The 16,367-nt window shown below is 46.2% G+C and overlaps 1 protein-coding gene across 1 annotated transcript; it reads left to right on the top strand.

The window, feature by feature from the left end:
* The first annotated feature begins 176 nt into the window (after positions 1–176).
* LOC134454056 (transcription regulator protein BACH1-like) lies at positions 177–15,796 on the top strand. Its single transcript, XM_063204814.1, has 5 exons — positions 177–317; positions 1,542–1,799; positions 2,571–4,067; positions 10,803–11,009; positions 13,014–15,796. The coding sequence occupies exons 2-5, from the start codon at positions 1,560–1,562 to the stop codon at positions 13,659–13,661; spliced, it is 2,592 nt and encodes an 863-aa protein (XP_063060884.1). The 5' UTR covers positions 177–317; positions 1,542–1,559; the 3' UTR covers positions 13,662–15,796.
* Positions 15,797–16,367: the final 571 nt, after the last annotated feature.

Genomic DNA, 16,367 nt, shown 5'->3' with positions numbered 1-16,367 from the left:
CAATCATGACTAACATAGGCAGAAATGGTTGTAATAGCTACCTGTTGCTAACATTGAAATGGAGAAAAACAACTTGAGGTTTTGCCAATGTTGCTGACATGCAGAAATTGGCACATGCGCAGTATGCTAGACTACAATATTTCTGTCTTGCGCAGCCTCACATCGTCCTAGACTTTCGACACACGAATGGCTGGCAGAACTTTGCCAAATATCACATGATTATATGACCGTCAACATTTCCTCTTAACACTTTTACAATCACCATTCGGCATGAAAATGGCTAGACGTGAACGTTTGTCTTCAAGGTGATATGACAGGTTAGTGTCATTTTGGTGGTTACAACGCCGTGCATTTTACTTGTGGGAACCTGTGGAAACGCTGAAATTTGGAATATGATAAAATTAGCTACATAGCTATCCGCTATGTGCCAAATATGAAGTGCTAAATGTATTGGCACGGCAGATATTCTTGCAAGATTTTCGACAGTTGTTGTTACGACATTGTGCAGTTAAATGCCATAAGAACATAACAGTTACTACGCAGTTGTAACTCTTGAATCAACGTTGGGACTTTTGGCAAAAAGCATCCCCATAGCTTCAGTCAGCTGTTCAGCTAACTAGCCTATTGCTAATCAGCGTACCCAGCACAATGCCATGGTGGACATCCAGAACCGTAAACAAATGGCCTGTCAGATGTGTCGAAAAGCGTGCAACAATGTATATTTTGGCCGAACAGGAAATTAATAACAAACAGTGAATCTCTTAAATCACCTTTGACATACTGTCAAGTAAGTTCTAGCCAACGAAATGAGTCAGTTCGACCAGAACAGTGTCAATATTGATAAGAGGTCTACAAATGGATGCCATTGCATGTACCTGTGCTTCTTCCAGTGCCAAAACTGGCATTGACGTTAGCACTCAATGTTTGAAAACCCCACCTCTTATCCAAACACCTGTATCATAATGGAATTATCAGAAGAGTGCAATGATTATTCAGCCTTTCTTCTGCTTTGGGTAACACTTTCAGGAACACTTGTTATGCAGCAGGCTAGTCAGCTAGTGAACCTGTTCCAGGCTGCCAGAGGTGGGCAAACTTAGGCCCAGGTGTCCCAAAGATGGTGGCTTAGTTGGTAGAGGAGTCGCTCGGCAACCAGAAGGTTACAGGTTCGACCCCCGCTCTGCCTGACCCCATCGATGTGTCCTTGACTAAGATACTTAACCCCAAGTCGCTCCTGGTGGCAGGGTGGTGCCCTGCGTGGCAGCCACTGTCACCGGTGTGTGAATGTGAATGTGAATCGGTGGACGTGAGGCATACCTGTACATTGTAAAGCGCTTTGAGTGCTCGAAGGAATGGAAAGGCGCTATATAAATGCAGTCCATTTACCATTTACAGAGCCTTTACCAGACTTTAAAATCCAAATTGATATGGTCACCAGGCAGTTTGCCTGTGACATCTGGCCCTTCATCCTATATTCTAAACCTTCAATGTTGGCCAAAATAATTTTGAACTCTTGTCCTGTCCTATACCCTTTTTTCATCTAGGCTGTGCCACGCAGCATCATGTCTGTGGATGGCCACCGGACGTCTGTTTTCACCTTCCAGTCAGCCGAGCACAGCTGCCATGTCCTGCGCTGCCTGGACGAACAGCGCCAGAATGACGTGCTGTGCGATGTGACAGTCCTCGTGGAGAACCGCAGCTACCGCGCTCACTGCTCGGTGCTGGCCTCCTGCAGTGACTTCTTCCGTTCCAGATTCACCGGATTCGTCAGTCAGAACCAAGTCATCACTCTACCTGACAGTGTATGTCCGAATATAGATCCATAACACACACACATTATGTATTCCATAACAAACTGCATGTTATTTCACATTACTGCATTCTGCATGTTGATGCAGCGACTTTGCATGTTAAGTTTTGCTTTACAACGCTGCATGCAAGCAGTTTTGTCATGTGACCAGACTTGCACGAAAATGCCAAGCTGTGCCCAGAACAAAACCATCCCATATATATAACCCTAACCAGAAATGGCAAAATAATCTAGGAAAATTGTGGCCAAACCAAAACCAACCCTAACTTGTCACAGGGCATTGTAGAGAATGAGTTAACATGCAAAGTCGTAGTGCAGACACACGATAGACTGTTCAAGTCGGCGTGTTATTAAAATGCAGTGGCATTATGCCATGTTTAACTTATGTATCCAGTTTGTTCTTATGTTATTACAATTACACACACACACACACACACACACACACACACACACACACACACACACACACACACACACACACACACACACACACACACACACACCATTATATTCCATAAACGTATGTATCCAGTTTTTTTCTCATGTGATCTTACATGCATGTGTGGGATCTGCCATGCCTATTTGCATGTAAATATACTGTCAGCATGTTGTGCTTGTCATACTATTTACATTTAAATCAGCATGTGTGGGAAACAAATAAACAATAGAGTTCATGTTATTTTATTCATTGCTTATGGTAAACCTGCTGCAGAATTCACTTTGTCATGAAATCATGAGTTTTTTGCTTTCCTGAACCCTGCAGGTGACGGTGGAAGGCTTCGATCCACTGCTGCAGTTTGCCTACACTGCAAAGCTTAGCTTCACCAAAGACAACATCTTGGAGATCCACCGATGCGCTGAGTTCCTGGGCTTTCACAACCTAGACCAGGCTTGCTTTGAGTTTTTCATCCCCAAGTTCCAGAAGGATGCCGGCGTTCCAAACGAGGTCCAGAAAGCCAAAAGTAAACGCAACAGTAGTGAGGAACGGGAACATGGAGCGTGTAGTGGCGCAGTCACAGGCGATCAAGTCCAGCAAGTCCCAGGTGGTGCTATGTCCCAGGTGGAGATGTCCCCCCAGACCCCAGCAGAGCACAGTGGTGGAGTAGTGGGCATTGCAGGACAATGCCTAGACACCAGCTATGTCAGTCAGCCCTCCCAAAACCACCACAGCTCTTCCCCACTGCCAGACACTGCACTGCCCGAGGGAGGAGACCTAGCCCTGGGGTTCACATCACCAAAGAGCCCCGTGTTCCCCGCGGGCCACGACCAACACCAGTTCTGCCTGCAGAACTGCGGCCCCGAACTCCAGCCCTCCCTGTCCACGGCACCGGAGCAGGTGTGCCCGTTCCTCAAGATGGTGGGCTCGAGCGTAGACCTGGATCAGGAGCTGGGAGACGAGGCCATGACTGATGAGGCTGTGTTGCTCGGTTTAACCGACGGCGACGGTTGTCCGGACGGCGTCATCTCGACCTCCGTGGAGACGTGTCCCATTTTGGACCAGCCGCCGCAGTTGCAGTCTCCGTTCCCCCACCCGATCGCCATGCCCGAGGCCTCTGAACAACAAGCCGTTGCGAGTCCCATGCTAACCCCCACTCACGACAGGCGGCAGCCAAAGTCAAAGTCAGCAGGGCACTTAGAAACGGGCATCATGGGTAGCAGCAGCGACACCGACTCTGGCCTCAGTCTCGACACCTCCGCCGGGCACACACCGACACCGTCCTCCAATAAAACGCCCTCGCTGGAAACATCCAGCGACAACCGCAGCAGCGTGGAAAGGGAAGTGGCTGAGCACCTAGCCCGAGGCTTCTGGTCCGACCTGGGCTCGTCTTTGTCCTCATCTGACCCCCTGCCCCCGCTGGACGAGGTGGTGGTGGATGGGCAGTCGGCCTCCGAGAACGCAGCCAGTGTCACTGGCTCTGTCTCGGCCACTGCCGTGGTGGCGTCGGACTTCCATTGGCTGAAGCACCTGGATCTGAGCTCTGGCGCAGGGGAGTGCCCCTTCCTGAGGAACCTGGGGGGCTCGGAGGAGGCGCAGACGCCGGTGGGGGACTGCTCCAGTCTGCCGCAGGAGGAGGAGAGGAGCCCAGGGCCTGGAGGAGAAGGAGGAGGAGGAGGAGGAGGAGGAGGCGGCAGTGGTGTTGGGGGTCTGCCTCCTGTGGACTCGGAGGAGGAGGAGGAGGAGGAAGAGGAGGAGGAGGATGACCTGATGCAATCGGACACGGAGGGGGAAAGGGAGGGGCGCCGCGAGAGGGCTGAGGAGGTGAGTGTTTGTGGTAGAGGCGAGTGTGAGGAGAGTGTTTTTCGGGTGGAACAATTCCAAGCTCTGAACATTAACACACTAGGGGCCAGAGGATGGGAGGGAGGGAGGGAGGGGCACTGGGAAAGGGCTGAGGAGGTCAGTGTGTGGGGAGTTGTTCTTGGAGGAGAGAAATGCACCATGCTCGGAACACATACAATAAGAGGGAGGTACACCGGGAGAGGGCCAAGGAGGTGAATGTTTGTGGCGGAGGTGAGTGTGTTGAGAGTTATTTTGGGAGGAGAGAAAGGTACCTTGCTCGAACACTAACACACCAAGGGGGAAGGGGAGAGAGGAAGGTGCAGAGGGAAAGGGTGAGTCGTTTTTGGAGGAGAGAAATGTACCACACTTGGAACACAAACACACTGAGGGGAAGAGGGAGGTGCACAGGGAGAGGGCCGAGAATGTGAGTATTTAGGCTCATTTGGGGAAAGTGTGGGGAGTTGTTGTGGGAGGAGGGAAATTCATTACGCTCGGAACACAAGCAGGTGGAGGGAGAGAGGGAGGTACATGGGGAGAGGGACAAGGAGGTGAGTGTCTGTGGCGGAGGTGAGTGTGTGGAGAGTTAATGTTGGGAGGAAAGAAAGATACCGTTCTCAGAACACTTAACACACTAAGGGAGATGTACGGAGGGGAGGGGAGATGCACAGGTAGAGGGCCAAGGAGATCTGAGTGTGGGGAGTTGTTTTTTCGGATTAGAGAAATGTACCACCCTTGGAACAGTAACAGACGGAGGGTAGATGGGCTAAGGAAGTGAGAGTCGGCCAGTGTGTGTGGAAGTGTGCAGATTCGTTTTGGGAGGAGATAAATTGACCACGCTCGGAACACTAATGGCACAAAGGCCAAAAGTGACTAGGGCAACAACGGCGACAGAAGTAATTGGCTTTGTGTAGAGGAGCTGGTGACGTTAAAATCAATGTGTGCGACAAGAGGCGATTTGAGTGGCATGAGGGCAGTTTGCAGTTGAACTTCTGCAAATATTATAGTAATAATGAGCTATGATGCGGTTTGGTAGCAGCCGCTGCAGCCAATTGGAATGTTGGAATGCTTGCATTCTGCTCTATTGCTTTTATCGCTCGTGTCGTTTTTTGCTATCAAAAACGGTCCAGCTACTCTTTAGCTTTTGTCTTTCCTGCTGTGTTCGTGTGGTAACATGCTAAGTGGGAGAGGGTGGTGGACAGCGAGTGGACCAAGGTGTGTGGGGGGATTTATTTTTTTTCAAGGAGAGGAATATTGCACATCTGGGGTACATTTCTCGAAAGCGTACAGTAGTTGTTAGCCAGTAACTTTGATAGTTACCAATGGGAAATTGCATCGCAAACAACAAAGTAGCTAATGTTGTTAGCAACTATGTTTTTTAGAAATGCACCCCTGCACTGAAATATGACGATCCTTGGTCCAGTGCTATGAAGAAGACCACCCTACTGTATTAGAAGTTATCTATCTCTCAAAGACACAAACATGCAAATGCAGACACATATTGTACATGCAAAGAAGGTGAGTTTTTGTTTGTTTTGGGAGAGTGAAGCGAAATATCATTCATGAACCGTAATGATGAATGAGACAAGCCCAGGTTCTATTCTGGTAGGGGAGAGAAATGTCGCTACTCAGCACTAATTGCAGCAGAGCAGTTCAGGATTCTCAGTTCAGTGTCAGGAAATGGATCAACCTCTATCAGAACCTCTGTTTGAAATAGAACACCAAGATGGCACAGACCCACACAGAAACACGCATAGAAGGTGAGCGGGACATGCCCCGGGAGCGGGTCAAGGTTTGTTTTTTAGGAACGAGAAGTTGTGAGAGATGGGCGCTCTGGATGCTAATAATGCATCAGCAGCAGCACAGCATTCTCTCTCCAGGAAAAGACAGACGTCCATTAGATGTCCTTTATTTGAAGTAGAACAATAGTATCACACACGCACGCACGTGTTTTGTTCAGGGCTTAAAATTCATGTGTGAGGACATACGTGCAGACACCCACCAGAAGCACACACACACACACACACACACACACACACACACACACACACACACACCTTACATTTGGTTCACAGCTGTGATTAATTACATCAAACAGTTGGCTACAAGGCAGTGACACACACAATGCATACATTGCTCACACTGTTCATTGATTTTGGTAAAGGCTGGTAAATTAACCAAATAGGAAAAATGCAAATTTCCATGAAGATGCCAGATTGGCTATTTGTCCAGGAGGCTTTCATGCAAGTTATAATGTGACGATTTCATGTCATATGACAAAAAACCCAAATACTCCACGAAGGCGTTGTATATAACCAAAAGATAGACTTTCGAGAGTGCAAATATGGCGTATTTCCCTGTCTGCTCAGTATTCGGTACCAACCATAAGCGTAGCATTGTGCTCGCACTGCTAACGAGTTAAACTTTTTAAGTCGCATTAATAATGAATGACACTCCCCAACACCTTTACTTCCTTGTTATTTATTCAGTGAGGCAAGGCAGTGAAACACTCAAGGCCATCATCCTCGTTAAAACCCTGAAATGCCACCCACTTGCATCACATTCTCAGATCCGCCAAAAACTACAGGCCAGCCAACCTGTGATAAAATATTATTAAGGCTCCTTTGGCATATTCATAACTACGCCAGGGTAATCGCCAGCTGTAATGTCATCGTTAGAGGGTCATTTGGAAGATGTAGATGTTCTCGCTCTCACTATGCGCAAGAATGCTTCACATAGCAGTTTGGCTGGCATAAGGGTTGTCTTTTTTTCTTCCAAAGGTTTCATTAGCTTTTAGTTTAACAGTTACATGAGATGCTTTAAACCCTTTTGCCTTTGTCTCACGTAATCCTCACTTTATCATTTTCTTTATTATTGCCCTTATCTCCTCCTGAGTGTTAAAAATGAGAATCCTCAGTATTTGCATGTACAATTAAAGAGAATTAACATAGAGTGTGTGACTGTATCCTTTCGAGGTTTAGATTCTATCCTAGCCTGAACTTGGAAGCGCTCAGGTTCTTGAGATCTATTATTTTTTTGTATTTGACAAGACAAAATGGCTTATGTCACACTGACTAAGCACGTATATTTGTGTTGATATCGTTTGTTATATTTTTTGATGGAGTGTTCCCTCTTGAAGCACTATTGTGTTATGTCATTGGTGAAGTCAACTGTGACTTGCAGAGTCTTGATTTCCTGGTCAGGATATTTTGTTCGTATCATTACAGAGGTACTGTTGGTGAAAATATCTAAAAATAAATAAATAAAGTATCCCTTTGCTTTTCCTTAAGTTAGATACAGTGCTGCTATAGTGTTTTTTAACAGGTGCTGTTACCATCTGCAAGTGAGAATGTCTGCCATCCATCCACCTTGCGGCTGTTGAACTCTTTCTGTGCGTTGAAACAATGACTGGTGGTGTTTTGTTTTGTTGTTCTTGCTGTTGGCAGAAACAGAGGAAGCTAATGGTCTGAAACAGGAAACTTAAAGGCATGGAATGCACAGCAAACACGTTGCTTTCAACATCTGTTCCAAGGTCTGTTTTTAGCTTGTGAGAGCTGGGCCACCCACAAGTTCTTTTAAATTGCTCTGTATGGTTGTTGTTGTTTTTTTTTATCTTGTATGCTTCGTTGAAGTGCATTGTGTATCAAAGGCAAGAAGAATGTGCCCCTGTGTTTTTCTAAAGTGGACCACTTTTAACGCCAGTATTTGTGTAATAATACCAAGTGGGCTAGTACCCGTCATTGATTCTGTTCCGTGTCAGGTGTAAAAAGAAAAGGTAGCTGTATAGAGGCAGCTCAGCCCAGTGTTTACGTAAGGGTTAAAGTGGAAATGAAGCAGTGACCTAATATAGGGGTCTATAACACCAGTAAGATAAGCCAGCAAATATATATATATTTTTGAAGTCTGAAATTTAAGCCGTTAATAAAAAAATAAAGCACAAACACGTAACGTTTCTGTTAACGTTTCCAGCCAACAGCGGGTGACGTCACGCGAATGGTAGTCTCCTATTCTAATGCTGTTATGATAGTAGTGAATTAAACATTTGGGACTTGCGTGGCTGATTATGAGCTTATTTGCTTAACCCAAATGAAGCAAGAATACGTGTTTGGGTGGGACAGAACAAATATGAGGCATGAAGGCAGACAAGACATCCCATCACATGAACCACAGGTAAACAAGCAGCTTTTTTTTTTTTGCTAAGGTGACAAGTCGCTAACACATTTTGGTATTGAGCCAACATGATCACTATTCATGCGATGTCGTGCAATGTTGCAGTTCCCTACCTTCATCTTCCGATGATTTCGCCAACATTTTCCAAGCACCTGAATTAGGCTACTTTGACATCTCCGTGCCCACGTTGGTGTTATCCAGTCAACAATAATCCAAGGCAACAACGCTATTCCAGCCAGTTTGAGGATGCATCCGCGACTTCAATAACATAATAGTGTACTACAATAGATGCAGCTACTTTAAGCATGCCATAACTTAATGTAGGCCATGATAGTTTAACGTGTCATTTCCCGTGGCATCAACTTCAAATCCCCAAAGCTCCTCCAACTCCGAGAGCGAGACGAGAGAGGGGATGGGATAGCCACACACACAGGCTGCGTCCCTTCCCTTCACAAAGCTTTCCAAACTTCCGCCAATTTTGCAAGTTATTTTCTATTACTGAATTGAACCACATAGCCAACTTAAAGACATGGGCTTTCAGATTAGCGTCCAACAATGCAGGAAAAAGACGTTATTGGTGACGGTCTGTCACTACCAACCTATGAGATCGAGCAGCCCCAGTCCTGACTCCTGTCCTATGGTGGATGCAATGGGTGGATGGCTGCAGCTATCCCACCATGCTCGTAGCAAAGGCTTTTTGACACAAAGTGATAATGACACTTGACATTTCTCTTTCATCTGATAGTAGGTATATAACATAGAAAACCCAGGGACAATGTAAAATGAACCCCTCGTCCTTCTTCAATTTTACTGCCACGATTAGAGTCAGTTAGCGCTGTAGTTAGCACACGCTAACGTTAAGTGAATGGAAGGCTACATTAGCCACCAAGTTCTACCATTCGCGTTACGTAGGCGGCGAACATGGCTGCGCCCTTGTGGCGAAACTCGGTAATAACATGTCATTTTTCAGCAAAACTACTTAAAAGTGCAGTTCAATGAACATCCATTCGTTTATGAAAATAAATAAGCCGCCAAAAAATGATAATAGTTGTCAGTGCTTCATTTCCACTTTAACGTTCGGCGAGAAGGTCGCTACCGTGGAATAGCAGCACGACAGAGAGAATCTTTAGACCCCGACGCGGAGCGGAGGGGTCTTGTTCTCTCTGAAGTGCTGCTATTCCACAAAGCGACCGACTCGCCGAAAGTTAACCCGCTTATTATATGGATATACTTAAATGATTCACACATGCGGGTCATTTCTTTAGACCTATTTAATGTTCAGATTGTTGCTGCGCAAAACAAAACAGTGCCGTTGTGGAACACCGCTAGGCAACAGCTAGGTAGGCTAGCCAGGACAGGTGTTGTCTATCACAGCAGCTGATTAGAGTGACAAAAGACCGGACCCCCTGCGGAGTGATATGAAACATTCGCTTTAGCCACTGACTTGTATACAAGCCAGTGGCTTTAGCAGTGAACGTCTTGTTGCCATTGACAGCGGTAGCCAGGACAACGGGTGCTGTCTATCACAGCAGCTGATTAGAGTCTTGTTGAAAAGTCGCTTTAGCAGTGAAAAGTCTTGTTGCCATTGACAGCGGTCTGTTATAGACCAACCCGTCCGTTATCGAAAAATAACAGACGTCCGAACGTTGGGGAGCCCCGTTGAAATGAATGGAGCATTCGACAGATGACGTCACAACCATATAATAAATAATAATAATAATATCCTGTGCAGTCCCCACCATTGATTTTATTCTTGTCGGGTGTGTAGAGACTTAGCGTAGCTGTATAGAGCAGGTTCAGCCCAGTGTCATAATGCCAGAGATGGTGAAAAGGCAGACAAAACCCAGAACATCTTTGCGAATACTATGCTCTGCACATTGTTTTCCCCAGATACAGAGTATGGCTGTACAGATCCGGTTCAGCCCAGTGTAGCAGTACTAACCTTATAGGCATACTAATGTATGCATTTTGTGGCTTTGTTTTTGAATGCTGGTTCTACCCAGTGTGATGAGTCTATGCTGTGTACTTTGACTGTGTTTTTTCTCTGGAATAGAGACTTAGTGTAGGTATAGAGCCAGGTCACCTGTGTGTGTCTATCCATGGGCGTATTTTATGGGGTGGATGGTGGGGACATGTTCATACCCACTTTAAACTGTCTTGACCACTTTTTCCACTAATTTAATGAAAAATGATTTTTCCTCACCACTTTCCAAACCAAACCTAATAATGTCTGTCTGCCTGACTGCCTGACTGGTAGCAGTAGAGGTCCTTGGTCTCGTGGCAGGCCACCTCTGCTTGACAATATGAGGTTGATTGATGGCCCGTGCTACTTGTCTGGCCTCACAAGGTCACCTACTTGTGTCAGCTGGCTCTCATACTGTGCGTGTGTATGTGTGTGCGTGTGTGCGTGTAAGACTGTGCTTCTCAATGTATGTGTCTTTTTGTGTGTGCACGTCTTTGTGTGTGTGTGTGTGTGTGTGTGTGTGTGTGTGTCTGTGTGTGCTTCTCATAATGTGTGTGTGTTTGTGTGTCTCTGCCTGTCTGGTCCAGATTCAGCTGCCCTTCCCCGTGGAACAGATCCCGGCCATGACCCGCAGCGCGTTCCAGCAGATGCTACGGCAACAGAAGCTGACCCCGGAACAGCTGGAGTTCGTCCACGACGTCCGCCGCCGCAGCAAGAACCGCGTGGCCGCCCAGCGCTCGCGAAAGAGGAAGCTCGACTGCATACGAAAACTGGAGTGTGAGATCAAGAAATTGGTAAGTTGTGGGTGTGTGTGTGTGGGTGTGTAATTTTGTGTTTGTGTGTGTGTGTGTGTGTTTCACTGTAAACATGTGCACACAACACATGGTAAAGGTCACCGCAGTGAAATGTATCTTTCCTTGCACACGTTCCTGACCTGCTTTTGCGAAACTGTTTAATTACACAGAAGACAGAAAAAAAATGCATATTCTATTTGAGTCCAACTTCATGGTCGTGACTTTCTTTTTAAATCAATAGAATGATGACTTGCTCTCTCTGTTCTCCTCGTTCCCCTTACTTAATCATTTAGGCTATTGAGGGTGATGAACAGTAGAGTGTGTTAAGTACATTTTGTTTCTCTCATGCTTTTTTTTTTTTTTTAACTTTCGCAAGGTTGGTGGTGCTGAAAGAACATTAGCAGAAGTCAATGCCACCTCGTGACAGTCAAATTGGATTTTTTACCCTCTGGGCGTTTTGTATTGAAGGCTTTACGGGGGGGCACAATACACCCATGACAGTCAAGCGCTTTCTGCTGATGAGGTTAAGGAATGATATTAAGTGGTTAGGCATGAAGTGACTGTGGTGAGGTGGTGTTTCAAGTGTAGCCATTGTGGAAGGCTTTGGCCTTTTGAGAGACTTAGCCCTCCTTTTCATCACATCAGGAAATCTTTGGATTAATCTGTGTTAATAATCTCCCTCTGTTTTGCCTGGGGGAAAAATATGAATGGCATTCATCTTTTTCGACCAGTTAACAGGTTTATCTTCTTAAGAAAGTTCTGCAAAGCTTCAAAATCGTAATGGCTTGATTGAAACAAGATAAAAATCCTGTTTCATTTAGTGTCTTAATACATCATTTTAAATGCATATGAAAATTAATTCTAGTTTTTAGGTGGTAGTTATTGCAACTTTCCCAATCAGAGGTAAGCTTAAAGCTGAAATTCTACAACGGTGTGCCAGCATAAAGCCACAGTAAGTAAAACCAGTCCGTTTGGATGGTTATGTGCAGTCGTCAAGGGTCTGTTGCGTGGTTTATTTCTGGCTTTTGCCTTCAAAGCACAAATTTCTCTGGCCCGACATTTCGCCTGCACTTAATGGTGCAATTTGAGGACATTAGCCGCCAATACCCGATGGTGGCTGCTTGCATAATGTTTCTTTCTTTTGTCCATTTGGGCAAGGGGCCGGGGCCAGCACTCGGCACTCAGCACTCCACACACTCTACACTCGGTAACTGTAGCAAGTTTCAAGTTTTCTTTTTCTTTTTTGGCGAACTGGTAGTCTACTTTCAACCATAGCTCCTCTTCTCTCACCATCACCTCCACCACCCTGCCAACCCTCTCATCCCTCTCTTTTTCTCCTTGTCCTCCTCTTCCTCACCATCCATTTTGGCTGCCAGGGGTTAGCCAAGGCCTATGAAGGCCATTAGTGCTCATGTGAGATTGTGCCTAATGGCTTCTTAATGGTTTTGCGTGTCCGTCTTCCCCCCCTTCTCTCTACCTCCTTCTCTTCCTTTCTCTTCCCCATCTCTCTCCCCTCTCTTCTCCTCCATCTCCCTTCCTCCCTCCTTTCCCTCTGTTGTTCTCCCTCTGTCTATTCTCTTCCTCCATCTCTCCTTCATCCCTGCTCCATCTGCTCCATTTTTCCTCCGCTTGTCCTTCTTCTCTCCCATCCCCTATCCATCTCTGCTCCCTCTCTCCTCCTCTACCTTCCATCTCTCTCATCTAAACTCCCATTTTCTTTCTGCACACCACTTTCCTCTCCATTCCATTTTTCCCTCCATTCTACTGTATCTGTCCCCGACCCTTCTCTGTCCCTCATCTCCTCTTTTTCGCTCCCCTCCTCTCCATCTCATCTCTCATCTTGTCCCCCTCCTCTCCTCTCCTCTCCCTCCCTCTTCCACCTCCTCTTCTCTCCCCTTCCTCTTCTCTCGCTCCCTCCTCCATCTCTACCCTCACTCCCTCCTCCTCCTCCTCCTCCTCCTCCTCCTCCTCCTCATCTCCTCTCTTCTCTTCTCTCCTCTCCAGCGGGGCCAGAAGGAGAAGCTGCTGCATGAGCGTAGCCACCTGAAGCTCAGCATGGGCCAGACGCTGCAGGGCCTGTCTGGTCTGTGCCAGACTGTATGTGGAGACGGTGGGCCTCAACCAGATCAGCTGCAGCTACTAGCCCAGCACCTCTCCTCCGCCATCCCCAACACTAACACCTCCCCCTCTCCCAACGCCACCATCGCAATCGGAACCGGAACCATCAACACCATTGGATCCGGAACCTCTGCTAGCAGCATCGCGGGCAGTGCCCCCACAAACGCCACCATCGCTGGCATCATTGCAGGCTTCGCTAGCAGCATCTCTACCAACAACAACAACAGCAACAACAACACCAGCACCACCGCCGCCGCCTCTTTAGCAGCAGACTGCTGTGCCCCCTCCTCCGTCCTCCTCACGCCCATGGCGTCCCCCAGCCTGGCAGGCCAGGAACGGGACGCGGATGGAACCGCCGGAATCGGAACCACCGGCATCGGAACCGCCGGAAGGGGTTCAGGAACGGAAGGAAGTGGCAGTGGCAACAGTGGCCTCGGCCTCACCAAGGAGCCGAGCGGCGTGGAGGCAGCCACCCCCTGCCCACAGGCGGAGCCTGCCATGCCCGAGCAGAACGGCGGAGAGGAGAGAGGATGAAGGGAGTGATGGCCGGATCCCAGACCCTAATGCCAACGCCACCGCCACCGCCACTGCATCACCCTGAGGGATCCGAAAGAGTTTTTAAAAAAGTCCGAACGGAGGACAGGAACTTCCGCTGGAGGACGCATGACCACATGGACTACCAACAAACGACTCAAGATAGGGACTCCAAAACGGGTAGATTAATAAGCCTGTTTTTTTTTTCATTCGCCATTGGATCCCATATTCAGGTCATGATTCAAATCGTGTTATCTCTATTAAAAAAAGAAGTACATAGACGGAAAATCTAATCAAGTTGCATGCCTTATATTTGTCATAGGATGAGTTCGGAGACTGCTGTGCTGCTCCGACATATTTGTTCAGGACTCCCAGTCTCTGTGGACTTCTCTTTTTCTATGCTCTCTACGGGGAGTAGCCCGCTCTCTCCCACTTCTATTTGGACTCAGCAAATACAGAAACAGACTTTAAGACATTCCTGTTCTTTTTTTGTACACAGTATGAAATATTTCTTACTTTTGGCATTAAATGCAAACTGAAAATATATGCACAATGGACAGAAAAAAATGTGAAAAGAAAAAAGAATTTGACCCCTTTGACCGTTAATACTGTATACTATGCATTAATTTGAATTTGTCAGATGACAAAGGGTCAGGTGTCTGGGACACCAGGTTTTGATGAAACCCGAAAGACATTATCAGCCTAGAGCTGATCTACAAGCCCCAACTCTGATGAAGTTGGGACACAAACAAAATGTTGCCATTTGCCTTTTATTGACCCTGTTCTAACGTTGTTGAGAAATGTTGCGTTTATCAAATCTGAAATGAGCACAAATCAAGTCTCCCAACACAATGATTTTACTCTATTTTAACAGTTGATCTGTCGTCTTCTCACTATTGTCCCTCTAACATGAATTGAATGTTTTGAAAATAAGGGTTTTGTTTTTATTCACGATTTACCAAGTGTCCCAACTTCAGATTTGGGGTCTGTATTATCCTCTCGCGTTACTACTACAGGATTAGTTGTTACTGTTTTACTATGCATGATGATGTTAATGGCCTGAATGATGCAAATAAGAGGAATTCTTCAATATTACTGATGGACTTGACCTTTTGCTTTTGCTCCACTGAATCCCATTTTAAGTCATCTTTTTTTGTGTGTCGTCTGTAAGCCCTATATAATCCGTCAATCGTAAGGCTCCGTTATTGTGTCCTAATTTTCATTGTGTGCGTCGCTTTCAATCTAATGGGTTATGCTAATCTATGCCAGGTACACATTCTGTGCCTCATGCACAACTCACTGCATGTGGATTCAACATGGTGTGCTATATATTATGGGCATCGTCCAATATCTTGCTTGGGAGAATTTGCAGGCTTACTAACCTTAAGCATGCATTCTACAGTGTGAAGGTTCCATGCATGTGTTCATTTTTTTACCCCCTTCATCTGGAAAGATCAATTTTGGCAAGAGATGCTAGCAGTCTTTTGAAGTTCAAATTCAAAGAAAAACAACAAACATTGGCTGATCTTCTGCTTTTTGGCTTGGTTGACCAGCAAGGTTGTTAGAAATTGGACTCATCTCAAAGAGATTTTGCGTTTGTTACATGGGTCTGAAGATATACTGTAAGGCCAAAGTGAACCAATGACCATTGGTCATGTCACTGATGCAGCCTTTTTTTGTTGCCAAAATGTACCATGTCTTTGCCTTAAAGTTGGAATAGCCTTGTTTTTTGTTGTTCTCTGTGAGAGCAGCCAGCAAGACACCCAGAGAAAAAATAGCACGTCTTTCAAGAATGTTATCTTGGCCCTCTAAACTAAATAACACTTGCCTTGATCGATTTATCAAAAAAAGATTTTTAGGAAGCCGAGTTTCACTGGATTGTGTTTCTCAGGAGTTTACTTTGACAAGTTTGACATGGAGAGCTGACATGACTGAATTCAAAGCGTGTCTTTCAAAACTTGTTTATTTTGAAGAAAAGATCAAAAGCGGCTCTATGCAAGATCTTGTTTGTCTCTGTGAGACAGTCAAAACAGTTCCTACATGGGAATGTTTTCCCTGTGAGCAGAATCCATGTTTGACAAGGCGAGTGAGGAGAAATTAAACCAATTCATGAAATTAATTTAGATTTTTTTTTTTTTTAAACCAACTCTAGCGATAACTGCCTCTGAACTCTGTGGACCAAAGTGTTGATTATCGGGAGCCCTCGTGCGTATGTTTTTCCCTCTATTTTTTCCTCCTGCATTTTGTTGTTGCCACCAGTTTGGCAGAGCATCGCCACCACCACCACCACCACCACCACATATGCCCCGTTGCATGGCTGAGCATGTGCACATCTTATCTCACCGCACTCCGTGCAAGAGCAAACCTCTCCGGCCTCCCTTCCCTTTGCTTCCCTTCTCCCTGCCCGCGCCCCATTTTGCATGCAGACGCCAGCTCGGTTTAGATTGGAAATGCATGAGCTAAGGCCCAGGCATGCTGCACAAACACAAGACCCCTTCTTTTCACTTTTAATTAGAAATGCATTCCAGTTGCTCTTGATAAGAGTGTTTACAAAAATCAATAAATGGAAATTAACAGTTGTGAAGTTGTATAACTCCTGAAAACTTTGGGTTTTCATTTGCCGAGTGTGGAAAGGAATCCTGGCGAAAAAGGGGGATACAGAGCATGCAATAAAGACAATGGAAAGAACTCTGACACTCAAGACTT

Source organism: Engraulis encrasicolus, chromosome 8, assembly GCF_034702125.1.
Source record: "Engraulis encrasicolus isolate BLACKSEA-1 chromosome 8, IST_EnEncr_1.0, whole genome shotgun sequence".
NCBI classification, from domain to species: domain Eukaryota; kingdom Metazoa; phylum Chordata; class Actinopteri; order Clupeiformes; family Engraulidae; genus Engraulis; species Engraulis encrasicolus.
Note: the sequence above shows the minus strand (reverse complement) of the source record. Positions and strands in the feature narration are given on the sequence as shown.

What these genes read in the sequence shown, in the direction of transcription:
- LOC134454056 (XM_063204814.1), top strand. Translation starts at nt 1,560, where the DNA reads ATGTCTGTGGATGGCCACCGGACGTCTGTTTTCACCTTCCAGTCAGCC. An exon ending in TCATCACTCTACCTGACAGT is followed by an intron (nt 1,800 to 2,570) that starts GTATGTCCGAAT and finishes TGAACCCTGCAG; the next exon opens with GTGACGGTGGAAGGCTTCGA. An exon ending in GCCGCGAGAGGGCTGAGGAG is followed by an intron (nt 4,068 to 10,802) that starts GTGAGTGTTTGT and finishes TGTCTGGTCCAG; the next exon opens with ATTCAGCTGCCCTTCCCCGT.